The 17,395-nt window shown below is 38.5% G+C and overlaps 2 protein-coding genes across 2 annotated transcripts; both read left to right on the top strand.

Moving 5' to 3' along the window:
* The first annotated feature begins 1,192 nt into the window (after positions 1-1,192).
* Positions 1,193-14,305, top strand: Samdc (S-adenosylmethionine decarboxylase). Its single transcript, XM_071793460.1, has 6 exons — positions 1,193-1,617; positions 4,803-4,889; positions 10,487-10,613; positions 12,928-13,030; positions 13,218-13,501; positions 14,000-14,305. The coding sequence occupies exons 1-6, from the start codon at positions 1,487-1,489 to the stop codon at positions 14,303-14,305; spliced, it is 1,038 nt and encodes a 345-aa protein (XP_071649561.1). The 5' UTR covers positions 1,193-1,486.
* Positions 14,306-14,410: 105 nt separating this feature from the next.
* Positions 14,411-16,562, top strand: LOC139821983 (uncharacterized). The gene has a single exon (XM_071793461.1). The coding sequence runs from the start codon at positions 14,411-14,413 to the stop codon at positions 15,035-15,037; it is 627 nt and encodes a 208-aa protein (XP_071649562.1). The 3' UTR covers positions 15,038-16,562.
* Positions 16,563-17,395: the final 833 nt, after the last annotated feature.

Genomic DNA, 17,395 nt, shown 5'->3' with positions numbered 1-17,395 from the left:
AATTCTACAAACGGCATGATATTCCTTGACGTCTACTGAATAGACCTGCACCCTCATTTTGTAACATCAAGTTGTAGAATTTTTATACGAAGCAAATATTGTTAAAGTGGATTTTTGTTTATTATCTTATTTACTTATTTTGTTACAAAATCGGTGGTTGTCCACAAAGTAGAGCACATACTTTAATTCTGTGCAAGATTTTTTCAAATCCATAAAGCCAATAAAAAATAAAGCGAAAAGTACGATTGTCGGTATTACCAGAGAGAAACGTATTACAGACGGCTTTAGGATTCCCTTAAACGACAAAAAGCAATATTATTTAGTTTATTACGCAATATACACAATGTTTATTTTTTCATAGGTATAAAATCAAGATCTTCAAAATTTTATTGTTAATTTTCCGTAGCGTCCTAAAAATTATGCTCAAACTGAATAATATATAGTAACTAAAAATAAAATTGCAAACAAAACATAAATTTCCGGTATTTCTGACGAAATGTGAATAATGTTCGATGATGCATAGATTACTTATTGTTTAAATAACATGTTAAACATGATTTATATTAGACGTAGATTATTATATTAAAATATAATATATTTTATACGCATAAACGTCCAACCCCGTTATTAATCGCGCTTATCAAGCGAGGGCAGCGATGGCAGCGACGTGACGATAATCAAGCCCCTTGCACAATGCTAGGCAACAGGCAATAGGAACAGGGAATAGAAATCAGAAATCATGTATAAATGCAGAATAAACAGTGACACAGGCAATAGATATAGTTTTCGTCACGTTGGAAATTCTGTGCCTATTGCCTGTTGCCAATCAATCATAGCATTCGAATTTTTTAGGTTGTAATTAACGATTTTTTTGTTATTTCCTGTTCCTATTGCCTGTTGCCTGGCATTGTGCAAGGGGCTTCACAGTTCACGTATCGTTTCGCGGCGCGGTTCACGCTGCGGCGCGCGCGCGTGCCCGCGCGCAGCGTCCCCTGTTGGCGACCAGCGGCGCCAGGTAGTTCCGTCTGGCGCCGTCCGCGGCGCCACGCTGCAGAAGCGCGCGAACCGTGCAGCGTGTGAGACATGGCGCAGCGCGGCGGTTGGCTGACGGTGGCGGCGATGACGACGGCGATGACGGCGGTGGCGGCGGCGCAGCATGCTTGGCAGCACCGGCGACCATCCGTCCGTCCGTCAATCAGTCAATCGGTGTGCCTCTGGAGTCTGGTGCGGTTAGTGTGGTCAAGTCAGTCTACGAGCGCGCGTCACCGGGAGTAGCGCTTGGAGTACTTACGCTCCGTGTTATTCACGCATTCAGTCGATCGGCGCGAGATCAGCGATCGTGAGAGCCGCGACAGAGTTAGAAGAGGGAGGAAGGAACGAAGGCGAGAGAGAGACGTGAATTACGCGATCGCCCGCGCGTGCCGCTTTTGCAATTTCGTGGAGCGAACTAGCGAAGACGACGAACCCCGCGGCCGACGGCGAGAGGATGGCGGACACCAAGGACGACTGCGCCGACAACGTGCAGTTCTTCGAGGGTGTCGAGAAGCTTCTTGAGGTCTGGTTCACCAGCTCCAAGGGCCTCAAGCAGCATCAGGGTGATCTCCGTCAGATACCGCGGTAAGTACGCCGCCCGCCGGTGTCTCGCTGCTGACACCACCGTCTCCTCCTCCTCTTCCTCCTCCCCTCTCCCCTTCTCCTCTTCCCAGCGAAAACGATGACAGTCGACGCCGGCCAAGCCAGGACGGACGGTGACGAGCCGCGCCGGCGTCGACCGTGTTAGGAGTCCGTAGACTGGACTGACCGTTCACGTCGTCTCGGTCGATTTTCTACGCGCGTGTCTTTACGGACGATTTTCCAAAAAATAAGCGCTAAATACGAGGCTCCGCCAAGTGTGCGGCCCCTTGATTAACACTCGCGTTTTGGGCAAAATGGTCCGCCTCCTCGTGACAGGAAAAGGACCTTCACCGAGCTGTTAAAAAGACATCAGGATGTGAAAAATCCTAAAATGCCCGCAAAGGCGCAAACATCTTTTCACTTCTCTGAAGTATTTCTCTTATCATTTCTCTTTTTAATTCTCTTAAGAAACGTTATTTCTTTGGATGCTCGCGCGTTTCTTCAAGATCACTCGAATTTGTTTATTATGTCGATCTAGAATAAGAACAGTCGCAAGTCCGCAAGCATGCATGAATCTGTTTGAAGAGAATAATCGCAGGTTTCTTTTTTTAAATCCCGATTAGGCTTATCAGACTCTTGACATTGACAAGCCCCTTGGTCTAGCTTTCAATTCGTTAACGTCTCGATCTTGCCCGCTTGATGATCTTTAAAGAGATTTCCAAGATTTTGCCCGGAGCACATTTGAATACTCGAAATGGAATTTAAATTAATGGAATTAAATTTAACTTAAACAATTAGTGATAAAAGATAAAAGGCACAGATTTGCTCAACCTGTATCCACACGCGCCGCGACCGCGTAGCGTAGCGATTATGTAACCGCCGATTGATAGCGGCGCGATCCACTGCGATCCGATTGTCGTAGTTGTTTACGTGCAACGTCAAGTGTCGTTGAACCTCCCGAGGTGTGCGCCTACGGGTAAAGGCAGGCTACGATGCCGACTACTGTTTATTTTTGCATATCGCGGGGACAATAAATTTAGAAGCCTACCCACTGCCGGCCGATGAAGCGGGAGCGCACGCCGCGCGCCGCGCCGCGCCGGAACGCCGATCCGAGGCTTCGTTGACATGCGAGATTGTAATCGTTGAACCCCTGTAAAATTCGTTAAAGTTCTCCTAACTGCAGCTCTCTCTCTTTCTCTCTCTCTCTTTCTTTCTCTCTCTCTCCCCGCCCTCCCTCCCTCCCTCTCTCTTTCTCGAATAACAGAACAATATTCACATTATTTTCCCTGTCGGATTGAAAGATAAATCATTTCACTTTAGAGATTAAGATAATCGAACGTCAAATAAACATGTTCCACGTGTTTGACTTAATGTCACAAGAATTTTGTTGAGTGAGTGTGAGTGATTTATTATTAATTTAGTCACTGACTACATATATACAGCTTATAAACATGTCTGTTGTTTGTTAAGTTCGCGGGCGTCTAACAAAATCCTTTATATCATCTGCGTTTTTTATATACTCGTTTAAACTATTGTACAGTTTCAAAATTCCATTACTAAAAATGCTTCTTTGCGCATTTGTCGTATTACTCAATTTTATACATAGATCATTTCTCCTACGCGTATCATATTCATGATGTTCACGCTGCCTACTTAATTTACATTGCAGGTACTCCGGCGTTTTGCCTAATATTATTATAAAAATACAAACACTTCTTTCAATTCTTTGTTTTACTGTTTGGAAGCATAAGGTTTTCAACATAGAATCTATTGGCGTGTAAATATTGCATCTAATTATTGCTCGCATTGCTTTATTTTGACATATTTGTAGTTTTCTAATCTGGCTCTCATTCATATTATACATCAAAGTGCTGCAGTATTCAAAGTGTGGTGCAATTATGCTCTTATATATTTGGCATCTCGTGTTATCATACAGTAGTTTTCCTATTCTCCATAGCAAACTTACTTTTTTGTTAACTTTTTTACAGATATAATCTACATTTTCTTTAAAATTCAGATGCTCATATTATACCCAAATATTTGAAAATTTTTACGCGTTCTATATATATTTTGTTCATTTTAATTCTTTCTCTATACTCGACTTGTTTTTTTATTTCTTTTATAATCATAAATTTCGTCTTCTCTATATTTATTTTTAGTTTATTAACATTAAACCACTTGCTGAGTTTCTGCAGCACCTATATTTAATTCGTTAATAATATCATCAACATTATCTCCTTCACGATAGACTATCATGTCATTTGCAAAAAGTCTTATGTTTCTGAATATCTTAATAATATCGTTTATGTATATAATAAATAACAATGTCCCTAATACTGTTCCTTGCGGAATTCCTATGTTACAATCTATTTCATTTGACAACACACTATTATATTTGACTTGCTGTTTTCTATTAATTAGATAACTTTTAAACCATTTTAGTACTGTTTCTTGTAGCCCGTATTTTTCTAGCTTCTTTAACATAAGTTCACGGTCAACCGTCTCAAACACTCTTTTAAGGTCTATAAATACAACTACTATATATACTTATTGTTATCACAATCTTGTTTCCAATCAGATACCGTGTATTGTAATGCTGTCTCGCAAGAATAACCGTTGTAATAAATAAAGTAAAATATATGGTTATAGAGCATTGATTGTGTAAATATATTGTTAATGATTCTCCTGTACATTTTTTTATTCAATAAATTTTTGTAATTATAGACTTTATTATATGATGCCAAATAATTAATAAAATTCGTAATTCGAATCTCGTAAATTGTTTATGTTAAGATCAATTTTGCTGTAAATTGTCATTATTTTAAGAAATTAATAACAATGTATGGCGCGGAAATTAGAGATAGCGATAAATACGAGAAATTTATCGAGCTTGCCGAATAGCGTATAGTCGCAAGATTAATTATCGAATAAAAAAAAGTCTGTTAAATGTTCTGATATAATAAGAACAAAGAAGAAGACATAAATAAATTTCTGCAGCTTACACCCTATTGACGGGGTATAAAATAGCATTCTATTTTAATAAAATGCTTTTCTGAACAATTTCTTGAAATTTTTAAAGACACGTGTGCTTTAAACGATGTCTGTGACATATGGTGACTTACGTCAATTTTGATTTAGACAAACAATCGATCTGTCATGCTAACCGAGTAAATCTATTCTTTTTGCAGGCAAAAATGGGAGTCATTGTTGAAGATAGTCCGTTGCGAGATCATCAGCTTTTGCCATAACGATCAAGTGGACGCCTATGTTCTTAGGTAAGTCGTTTTGTAATAAGCCGAGATTAACGAAAGTCGCACTCAGGTAATAGACCGACCCGACCCGTGAAGAAAAGAGTTTTCGGATTTAACGAGGGATCAATGCCGAGACACAGGCATCCTATTATGTTTTGTTTTTTGGTCCGTATATTACTTCGCCTAATGTAAAATTGTGTGCATCTTCTATCTCAAGTATTCAAAGCAGACAAAAAAATGTCCATCTCCAGTTAATTTCGAGCAGATCTTATCAGATTTTCATTTGCAATCTAATCGCGCCGACTACAGTGTAGAATTATACTAATTAAGAAAACTTGGACGACAAACATCCCTCTGATATTTACAGAAAGATGCGCAATACAAATTGTTGCGACAATTCGTAGTTTTTTGAGGATTAGATTCGTGTGGACTAGATTTTATTCGTGTGAATATTATCTACCTTGAGGTAGGTTTCTTCCACATTGCTTCATCGATGTTTCGTTCTCAGAAGTCGATGTATGTACGTCGGTTGAATCTCTGTTCGGCTTGATAAAACTCGGATTACATCACTTGGAAACAAAAACTGCCGTATCTCTATCTAAACATTTTTCAACATGAGATGTCTGTATTTTTGGACTTGCGAGAGATTTTTAGAGAAATTTTATGTTACTTCGCTCCCGTGAAATATCAGTTTGGACATTTGGGAAAGAATACTTTATTGTATAAATGATTATCTCCCGAATATCAGAATTCGTATGTCAGAATGATGATCTAAGAACATAAAGAACATAACCGCGCAATTTTTCGCACATTTAACACTAGATTCGGAAAGAAAAAAAACTAACTTAATTCTGCGCGAATCTGATGAGGGATAAGGTCAAGGGATACAATTCTCTTAATCTCGGTAACGATGTTATCTGGTCAAAAACTATTTCAACTTTGCTTCTGTTTTAATTTAGCGTGCGCAACAACTCGATGTCGAGATAAACGATATTCAGCATGTCACCCCTTAGCTAAAATTGCGCTGTTAAATCTCAGAATAAAATGACATAATCCTCATCAGACGAACGCGGGGCTAATTGTTGGACCGCGTATGGACGAGAAGTGAGCGCGGGTGTTCGGGGTGTGAGCAACGGCGCAATTTTTCGTGACGCGCGTAGAAAACCGAGAGCGGGTTGGTGCTCCGCGGGGCGTTCCGAGGAGAGAGAGAAAGAGAGAGAGAGAGAGAGAGAGAGAGAGAGGCACTCAGCCGCCCGTGTACCGCCGGTGTGGTATAATCGATATATCGAATTGTTTTGATGGAGAAGAGGTGCACCGTCCCGTCCGGCCCGGCCCGGCTCGGCCCGGCCGGCCACGACGCGGGCGGGATGGAACGGGGTGGGATGGGATGGGATGAGATGCGACGTGCCCTGGTTCTAGAATATTTGAGGGTGCGCGAGAGTCGACCCAGTGCCGCTGCTGATCCGCCCCTATAAATAAATATGGTCAAGGTGACACTTTCGCGCGTTTTAGCCCACCGTGCGCGAGTCGCCCTCTTCCAGTCGATAGCAATCGTGAGCGAATCTTCTAGTATTTTCGCTACTAATTAGTAGTAGCGATGGCGGTAACGATAACGGTGATTTATTGTCTCGGAAAGGAATACTCCCCTAAAAACAAAAATGTGACATATAAAAAATATAATGGAAATGAATAATATGATGTAACAAAATGGAAAAAAATGAGATAAAAATAATAAATTCATGGGAAAGAAAAGTAAATTAGAGGGAAAGAAAAGCAAAAAGGACAAAGCGCAAAAGATATTAGTAAAACGAACCTTATTATGGATTCGAAAGATATAGATGATGACTGATGACCCTCTTCAAGGTTCTCAAAGAATTTTTGACAAGGGGGATAGTTATCTGCAAATTGATCTCCTTTATACATTCGGATTGTGTCTACTATCCCGCTAGGAAATCGCTGCTAATTTGAATTTTCCCTGCTAAGGAGAGGAATTTGTTGCGTTAAGGCGCTTTGGACTTGCTTTCTTTTCCTTTTGCGACTCTACGAACTCGATCGATACCTTTCAACTAATGACGAGAGATTGGTTTTCTCGTGAAATCCAAAACATCCGTCAGACGTTCGTAGAATTCCTCTGTAAAACTAAATTTGTCATTTAATATTAGTTACTTACTTGATAAAATTATTTATTTATTTAATTTGATATCTATTAAATTGAAAAAAATTAAATTTGCGAAACATTGAGAATGAAATTGTGCAAAAATCATCGAAATAATATTTATTAAATAAAGTCGTTAGCTCTCATAAAGTTTCTTACATTTAGAGGAAAATTATTTGATTTTTTAATCCAAGTGTTTTACTCAAAACGTCACTGCACAAATAACAAACGCGTGACATCCACGATTTGCATAAATATATTTAACTAACGAATTTACGATCGCGTATTCAAGACGGAAACTTTTTATTCTGATAAATAAAATGATAACAATAACAAATTTATCTTCAAAGGAATTCCACGAACGTCCGGCGGATGCTTTGGACCGCAAGCAACCGATCTCTCGTCATTAGCTGGAAGATATCGTTGTTAACAAAATTATATACATTATATAAATAAATAAAGTTTGTGTGAATAAGAAAGGTATAAAACAGGCTGTTTCAGATTTGATCTACAATTATGATATTAAAGTTTACAAATTTATCCATCTATATTAAATATAAATAAGTGCGAGGGCGGCAGTGTGGTCTAGTGGTAGAGCGCCAGACTCGTAATCTGAGGAATCAGGTTCGAGTCCACTAGAACCATGAAGCATGGAATGTTTTTCCGATAGCTGCGCCCCTCCGTGCAAGATAGGCTCTTGTGCGGAGAAAACTGGGCTCCGTCTTTCGGAAAGAGACGTTAAGCCGTGGGTCCAAAGGGTTAAAGTGAGAGGAGAAGGATAGTATTGGTAGTAGATTGCGAACCCTGCGGGGATATGCAATAAATTACGAATTTTTATAAATAAGTGCGCATGTATTAAAATTTTGAAAGGGAGTAAATATATAAGTATTTGAGTGGACTCGAATGTGAACTCAAGAGAATTGCGAATATTTATTTTCTATATCAAATACCTAAGTACTATGATAGTACTTAAAAGTGAAAATGTCGCGTCTTGGCTATGACTTTCCATTTTCGCCAAATAAGTGATTCACATTGACACATAGGGGTACACATACATACATACACATCTTTTTTTCCTTAAAAAGTTATGTATGACCAACGAAATTATAACTGAATTTCTCATATTTCTGAAACAATTTTCATAAATGTGTGTATATGTTCTCAGATATATTTAAATCTTGTCAGATTTCTCCGCGGTGTTTCAAGTTTTTTTTGCTGCCTTAAGAAATGTCCGAAATAAATTAATCCTTTCATTAAGGCCCAGTTTCACAAATGTCGGTTAACTTTTAACCTTAGGTTAACTCACTCTTCTATAAAGTCTCTTTCTATAAAGGGGGCGATAGAAAGAGATAAAAAGTGTGTTAACCTAAGGTTAAAAGTTAACCGACGTTTGTGGAACTGGACCTAAAATATATAATTTAGCTTGTTATTAAAATAAAGACATCTCGATTTCTGCATTTTCATGAATTTAATCATAGACTCTCTAAAATCTATAGTTCGATCTTTGTAATAAATCATGATTATTGGTTTCGTCAAATTTATTGATTATTATTTCCATTGTTATTTTACTTTTATTGCTATTATTTTTGTTATATTATTATCATAATTACCGTTACTATTTTTTCTATACTGCTAACGTTTTTTCTTCTAATCTCGCAGTTTCTTTTTATAAGTTTTGCTGACAGGTTGTTTCTGTTAATAAATAAGTAACATATTAGCTTCTTGAATTTAAAGCGACGTATACGTTCCGTCATTCGTATACTTTTTAAATCCAATTATGTGGCTTTCGCAGATCTTTTTTGTACCAAAAGAATCAGTGGAATTTTTTTCACGCCCGCATAATATTACTAGATAATGCTCAATATTCTGTTATCGACTTTAAATGTACGTTTATCATACGTTTTTATTTAGAACACTCGTAAGAAGCTTACGCTTCCAATATCGCTCTCGTTGTCTTCGCGGAGAATCTTAGGGTCAACGTCTATCGTCGATAACCTTTGACGATCTATTTTTAAATTAAATTTTTGCAAAAAGCTTTCCGGCTTTCACTCGGTCATTCGTCACAGCGGGCGTGAAAGAAATAAAGATGTAAATGTTACTAATTAAATAAACGGAGCTTGCGTTGGAGTTACATCTAATTTAAAATAATCGCGACAAACTTTTTAAATTAAAAAAGAAAAATATATAGAGCATCGAGGCGGAAACATTTTGATCTAAGTAAATAAGATCGATTTTGTTAGTAAAATTATTAATATATATGTAATAAATAAGTAAAATAAGTAAATAAAATGTTTGTGATATGTGGAAAATATAAAATGGAAAGTTTTAAATTCTCACACTAATATATTAATATATTAATGTACGAAGTAAATTGCATATTTCCTTTATCTTTCGAGTCGTTAACAAGAATGAGGAACGTACGGTCAATTCTGTGAATGTTATCATGGTAAAAATGAATTATCTTTTTTTTTCTCGTTTAAAAAGTCGTTAGTGTAATCAAGAAAGAGCACAATTATTGCTAATGAATGAACTGTCGGGCGACGATGTGTCGGGCATGACGAATGTTGATGTAACGATGGAGGTCCACGTGCAGTTCCTGCTGAGGAGCACGCAGATATTTGTAAATTGCGCGAATTGTCTTCGCGTAACGTCGCTTTCTGCCTAATAGTGAAGCACAGTTCAGAAATAGCAACATCAGCAGAAGCCAAGCAAATATCTTTTAATATAACCTTCATTCTTCGCTGACCTTCGCTAATATAGTGCTCTCAAATAACGTCATAATTATCTACCAGCATAATTAGCAGAGCAAATCAATTAAAGTAGAAAGAAAAGAAAAAGCGAATAAATGTGCGTCACTCTCGTTTAATCTTAAACACGCGCGCTATATTATCTCCGTTTAGCTACCATGAGATCTCTGATATATCGCAACTGTAAGCCCTTCGTGAAGAACATCAGTTTGCAAACCGTTAGACTCACTTTCATCGGGAGCGAGATTTAGACAAATTGTTTTTAACGAAATAAATATATAGTTAAATCATTAAATAAAAAGAAGAGGACACAGTCACAACAGGGTGTTCGTGTCGTAAATGTTTAATAAAATTAATTTTTTTAAAAAACGTTTCGGTCTGTCATCAGGCCGTCTTCCAGTTAAATCATTACTTGATTAGATTTAATTTAATTTAAATATGTTTTTCACTTTTTCATTGAGTTAAATAAGTTAAATAAGATCATCGATTGAGAACTTCTTAATTCCAGATCGCTATTTCATCGCAAAGAAGTAAGATTTTACAGAGTTGTCGCTTAATGATTTTTACATCCGAACGTATCGAATAAGCGTGCCATTTATATTAAACATTTATATTACGAAATGTCACGCAGATATTATGATGTCTCAGGAAATGCGCTAAAAATTAATAAAAATCGTCGTCAGCGAAACAGCTAATCATGTGATTTATCATGTCCGCAGCGAGAGCAGCCTGTTTGTGTCCAAACGCAGACTCATACTAAAGACTTGCGGTACCACCACACCTCTGCAGTGTTTGGAGCCGCTTCTGGAGCTCGTTGAGGAGTACACTGGCTTCGACGATGTCGAGGTAAATCGTTATCGTAAAGATATTACAAACGACCGTTAGCGTGGGCATGTAAAGGATCGAATTTGTGACACATTTTTCGTGAACATATATTTAACGTGGCACATGGACGAAAATTATTATTAAATAATTATAAAAGTTCTTACTCTTCCTCTTTTATAATACAGTTGACCAGATATCTTTTTCGAAAATATCACCTGAAAATTTAAAAAGAATAGAGATGCGTATATTTGCGCAAGCTAGGGAAATATTACGTTATAGTTGGTGTAAAATAATTGTATCTTATATCGTGCCCAGGCAGGATTTTTAGAAACAACAGATTTGTAAGATCATTAGATAATATACTTATAAATATTTAATATAATATATTATCTCGTATATTATATAGATATTTATTTACGTAAAAAATAAATGATAGAGTTTATACGTGAAAAATTTCTTATGTAAAACAATTTTTTAAATATTTTTTGAAGTAAAGATTTCGTACATAAAATATCAACGTTAGAATATTAAAAGATTTCGTTAATATTTCCTCTAAGAAATGTTACGTCCGTCTTATATCGGGCGTGTTAGCAAATTCAACGCAAGCGACCGCGGCAGGAGACCAGCTCCTTTTCTCCGAACGCGCCACGTCGTTCTTCGGTCTCAGGAGTGCTTAGCTATATAACTTGACCTAGTGCGCGCGGATAAGAAACACGGCTCTATATGTGTCCCTCCGCCACGCGCGAAACGCGTCTCTCTGCCGCCTCCTGGTTTATTGATCTCACCTATCTCGCCGCGACATACCTGCCTCTCCCACGCTGTCCGAAACGCATTTTCGCTCGCCAGCGTTTAACCGCTCAGCTTCTTTCTCCTCAGTATCGGATAAGAAGACCACCGTTTACATTTTCCTTTCTTTTTTTCCGCCCTTCGTTCGTTGATTTGCAAACAGGCAATCATTTTTATACCTATTGTGCGGTCCCGCGACGTAGCCCCGTGTAAATCGGGAACATCAGAATCGTTGAAATTCGAACATGCGACTTACTTCAGTCCGATTCCCCACCCCACCTCCGAATCGCGGCGGAGGGCGCGAGATTTGAATCGCGGATTTAGATCGGCCCACCACCCGTCGAGATATATTCCGCTATAATTTTTTTACAGGCTCCCTCTTGTTTTTCGAGAGGTATCGAAGAATATCGTGTGTCCTAATTATTGTCTAGTTATCGCTGAAAGAGAGCATATAATTGTAGATATTTTATATATTTATTCTTCGGAATGATAATGACGTTAATAATGATAACTATGATAGTATTGCAATTATATTATGATGAAAATACAAGTAACCTTTCCAATAACGTGGTACTTGAATTGCACGGTAAAAAATTGTGACAACCCTTGAATAACACGGTACTGGAGTTGCACGAAGTTAGAAATAAAGGTGCCTTTTCACGTTAACGCTCGACGCTCATTTTTAGCAAGTAAAAATCTTCAGAAATAATATCTTTTATTTATATATGTATCCATAAAATATTATTACTTGAAGATATTACTTGAAAATAATTAATATTTTACGTATTTCGAAGTCTATATGTTTGATTGTACTGGGACGATTAACGACGATTCAGCGACGACGCTGAATATTAAACAAATTCAACTTCATTTCTTTGACGCTAAGAAATGAAGTTGAATTTGTTTAATATTCAGCGTCGTCGCTGGTTCTTTGACGCTAAGAAATGAAGTTGAATTCGTTTAATATTCAGCGTCGTCGCTGAATCGTCGTTAATCGTCCCAGTACAATCAAACATAGACTTCGAAATACGTAAAATATTAATTATTTTCAAGTAATATCTTCAAGTAATAATATTTTATGGATACATATATAAATAAAAGATATTATTTCTGAAGATTTTTACTTGCTAAAAATGAGCGTCGAGCGTTAACGTGAAAAGGCACCTTAGCAGTCACACAACAAAAGAAATACATACGTAAATACCGGGGTGGAGGTTATGTTGTTTTTTTTTTAGTTTTTGTTTAGTTTTTGTTTAAATAACCCCTTGGAACCAAATGTCCAATTTTATATGGATCTGGTTTTGAATTGCACGGTTTTCAATAACACGGAATCACGAGGGTTACCTGTAATAACACAAGAGTTACAAATAAACAATCTCGAATTCGTGCACTGTTTATCTGTTATGCTTGTAATTATTATTTTTTAATTATTGTGACTGCTATTTTATTATTATTGTCGTTATTATTATCATGTCGTTAACAATAAAGTATTTAGAATATATAAAATGAGTAAATGTACATGGTTCTTAGTTTTATGTCATGCTTTCAGAACGTCTTTTACTCCCGAAAGAATTACAAGAAACCGGAGCTCCAGATATCGCCGCACCAGACGTTTGAGGAGGAAGTCACTCTGTTGGATTCCCTCTTCCCTGGTAATTATCAGATACAAATGTTTATTTTTGTTATACAGGAAGAGAAAGAAAAGACAGAAAGAAAGTAAATTGGAATTGAGCTAGGATAGAGTGATTTAATTAGTCCAACTCAAATCGGTTATCTTTTGTATGTTTTCAAATTAAGGATTCGGAAGCCTTGTCACTGTAGCCCTATCTCTTATTTCAGATGGCGAAGCTTACTGCATGGGCTCACCCGAGACAGATTGCTGGTATCTCTACACTCTGAGCCGTGATAAGCCACTGCAGGACCCACCGGAGCCGGATCAGACCCTTGAGATACTCATGACGCAGTTAGATCCAGACGTGATGTCAATCTTTACCAGGGACGTCTGCTCGTCCGCCGACGAGGCGACGGTCAAATCGGGAATCGACAAGCTCATTCCTACTATGATTATAGATGACTTTCTGTTCGAGCCATGCGGATACTCTATGAATGGGATATCTAAAAATGTGAGTTGCGAACATTGAGATGAATAATTTTAAACAAATATTTAGCCATAAGATTGGAAGAAACAAAAATTTATAATGTAATATGTAACATGTAATATATCACTTGTAAATTAATATATACATATATTATATACATACATATTACTTTGTATATATATATTTTAAAATTTATAATTTAATTTATAATATATATATATAGAAATAATAATATTAGAAATAATAAAATATATAAATTATAATATAAACATTTTTTTATTTGAGATAATATTTTAAAATATTTTATTTCTTGTAAAGTGATATTGTTGCAAGTAGGGACCAGGAGAGTCTTATTGTTAATTATATCTAAAATATTCTTTACATATAAAAATATCTCCTGGTCCCTACTTGCAACAATATTACTCTTCATTCCTAACGTTGTAATCCGATATAACCATAGTAACAGGAGGAGTCTTAATTGTCTACGATACACTACGATACTATCTTTTTCCTTTTTTTCAGGGCAGCTACATGACGATCCACATCACACCGGAGCCCGAGTTCTCGTACGTGTCGTTCGAGTGTAACGTCTCAGAAACGTCATACGACGAGATAATTCGTCGCGTGCTGAACACCTTTAAGCCGGGCAAGTTTGTCGTGACGATTTTCGCCAACAAGCAGTCTGCGGCGGCTAATTGTCCGCGCGAACTCGAGAAGCGGACCGATTATCTGAACCGTTCTGGCGACTGGCTGCGCACCGACGTGCAGTACTGTCGTTTCCTCAACTACGATTTGACTTGCGCTTTCTTTTCGCGCTTCCCGAGCTGAGGGTTCAAGGACGCTTCATTCGTCTCTCAACCCGGGACCAATGAAGCGCACACCACCCCCATTCCTCTCTGTCTTCCTCTCCGTGATTGTCACCGCGACGGCGCGATGACGATCCCGAGGAGCGAAGACAGAGAGCACTTCACCCTCCCGCACTCACCCGCTTTCCAGGGTTGTGACGTTTTCAGCACGACCCTGAAAAGTGTGAATGGCGCAGACATCACGGTTCGCTCAGCGTCGTTGCCGCAACTGACGATGAAGATGCCGCGATCCAAGGTATACCGTAAGACATCTCTCAAAAGCCTGTTTCTTAAGTGCGAAGTTGACGTCGGCGCCAGTGGTAACGGCGCCATCGAGAGGAACGGCGTTGTGCGATACATGAGCGTCGCCGCGGAAAAGAAGCAAAAGAGGAAGAATTTCGCGGACAGAGATGTCGACGCGGTCGCGAGATGCGAGAACAAGTGGGGTCTCGAAGACATCCACATCACATGCAATCCCATGTCGACGCCGTATCCATACTCGACGCCGACAGCGACCACCACAACGACGACCACCACCGTCACCACCAAGACGACGTCGACGTCGACGACGGCGGTAGAGAGCGACGAGGAGCCGAAGAGCCGCAGCTGCGGTAGCTTTCTACCGATACTCGCTCTGATCCCGCACTCGGTCATCAGTTTTCAGTATCTCAGCCCGAAGATGAAGTTCTCGTGGTGGCGGAACAAGATCTCGTGAAGACACGCGTAGGCGCCCACCGTCGTCGCCGTCGACGTTGTGCGTCGCGACGCCACCCCGACTTGTTTTATGAGGAGACACACCTCTCTTACCTCGTAGCGAGCTCTCTTTCCTTCCTCCCTCTCATCTCTGTCTCTCTTGGCTTATATACATATATATTTCTCTCTCTTTCTATTTCTATGTATCTCACTTCTGGCCAGTCTTCATCAATTAGAGAAATCCTTAAAGCATCATTATCTCGCAAGTCTACCTATATTAGCAGTTAACGTATTGGAATGCGTAAGCTGTTACTAGTTGTAACTTTCGCAGTTACGAAATTTCCATTGTCGCAAAGATGCATACTTCGTTAATGTGACCGCATTAAAGTGCGTAACATTTTCACGATAGTTCTCTGACAAGTTTCCGTGCGTGGTAACGAGGTTTGGTTCCACAAAATGTTTTCAAATATCTAACAATTTTGATATAACGTGAAGATGCGACTGTTCAAGACTCAAGACCTAACGGTTTCTAAAATTGAGTGGAATTTAAGACCTAAGGAACCAAACTGACTTTCTACGGGAAAACACTGTAGCTTTTGTAACAACAACAATCTCCTAATTCTTTCAACTCGCCGAAGAAAAATGTACGGTGTTTATTACATATGCACACGGCGCCGGATCCTCTAGTCGATCAAAGTTCCTCCGTCGTATGATGCGCTTTTGATTTGTATTTTTTCCAAAATCCGCTCGGGGGAAAAACGTCGTATTCAGTCCCCCCATAGTCTTTGCTCTAGGAGATATCTAAACAGATATCGAACATTTCAGAACCCAAATTCTGTGCCATTTCAGACCGAGCAATCGTGCTTAACGATACAAGTTTTTGTTTTTTTTTTGCATCTGCGCTCGTTCTTTTTTTTCTTCTCGTCGAAAATATAGAAGTATTCCAAGATCCTAGAGTATTTAAGTTAGACACAAAAATTCTCTGTAACCAAGAATCTAAAGATCGTAGAACCTAAGGATCCACAGTTCCTAGAATCTAACACCTAACGATCCAAAGACCTTAGAATCTAAGCACGCAAAGATCCTAGAACGTAAGGATTCAAAGATTCTTAAAATTTAAAGATATACTTCAACGTTGTTAGAACGTAAAGAGCCAGGCTATTTCGCGAGGATGCAAGCATAAAATCGAGCATTCTCGAAGATTCTAGAATGTAAGGATTCAAAAGAGACATTATATAAAATCTAAGCGTCTAACGATCGGACATAATATATCCCCTCGATTAATTGTTTTCCTTCGGCGAACTTTCTTAATTATAGGCGAGCGCCGTTGCGGGCACAATCAATTGTCGAGATATATAGCCGAGAATATATCCATAAAAACAAATAAAAAGGAAGATTATGTCGAGAAAGTTTTACGTTACGTAAGATTAAAAATATATTGGAGAGAAGAAGTAATAGTTGGATGTTTCGACGACTGATCTTTGAATTCTCTGTTGAGAGAAGTCGATCGAGCCACGCTGGAAGTAAAAAAAAAAACAAAAAAAAAAGACATTTGTCGTCTATTTTGCTACACTGTACGCGCCAGCATCAACGTCGCGTGAGTATCACGCGAGTGGAGGGCGATGAAAATTGATCTCATCGTCGATCGTCCCCGGTTCGCGATCAGGAACGGTTGTGCAAGCGGTTGTGTCGGTATGTCTGTCTACCGAGATAGAGAGACCCGTGCATCACAATGCGAAAGATCTAGTATAAATTGCCAGGCGACGAACGTCGCGGTGGAACAACAATTAACGTTTATGTTTTTATCACCTTATTTTTATGTTTACGTTTTTTTTTCCGTTTTACGTTAGTCAGCGTAGTAATCATTTTTCTAAACGAAAAGAGACGACGAGTCGTGTATGAGACATTTGTTTCGCTCGTAGCTCTCGGCGATTCTCGCACCCGAGTCGGTCCGATTATTATTTTTTACGCTAGATCGATTAGCAAACCCGATGGACTCTTGGTCTCTTAATCGACGATCTTGGTTCCTTGTCTTTTTCTTTTCCCTTTTTTTTACGGAATCATACAACAGAATGATACGTTACTGTTGCTGCAACGATAGGCTCAAAATTATCGTTTGTAGAGCAACAATTTCGTCTCCTGTATGCTTTCCGATTTTAATAAATCATTTTCGTAAACACGCATCTTTCGTTGTTTTTATTTTATTTTATCGAGTTTTCTTTTTTCCCCTCGCTTTTACCCTTAAAATCATTTGAGATTATTTTTCGATTCACGTCGCACGTTCGCCGACTTATAGAAAGGAGAATATTGCAAATATATAGTCGCAAAATCAGGATAATATTTTGTTTTCTTAAAACGTTATTTTGCAATTTTTTACGAA

The sequence above is a fragment of the Temnothorax longispinosus genome, chromosome 11 (assembly GCF_030848805.1).
Source record: "Temnothorax longispinosus isolate EJ_2023e chromosome 11, Tlon_JGU_v1, whole genome shotgun sequence".
NCBI classification, from domain to species: Eukaryota; Metazoa; Arthropoda; class Insecta; order Hymenoptera; family Formicidae; genus Temnothorax; species Temnothorax longispinosus.
Note: the sequence above shows the minus strand (reverse complement) of the source record. Positions and strands in the feature narration are given on the sequence as shown.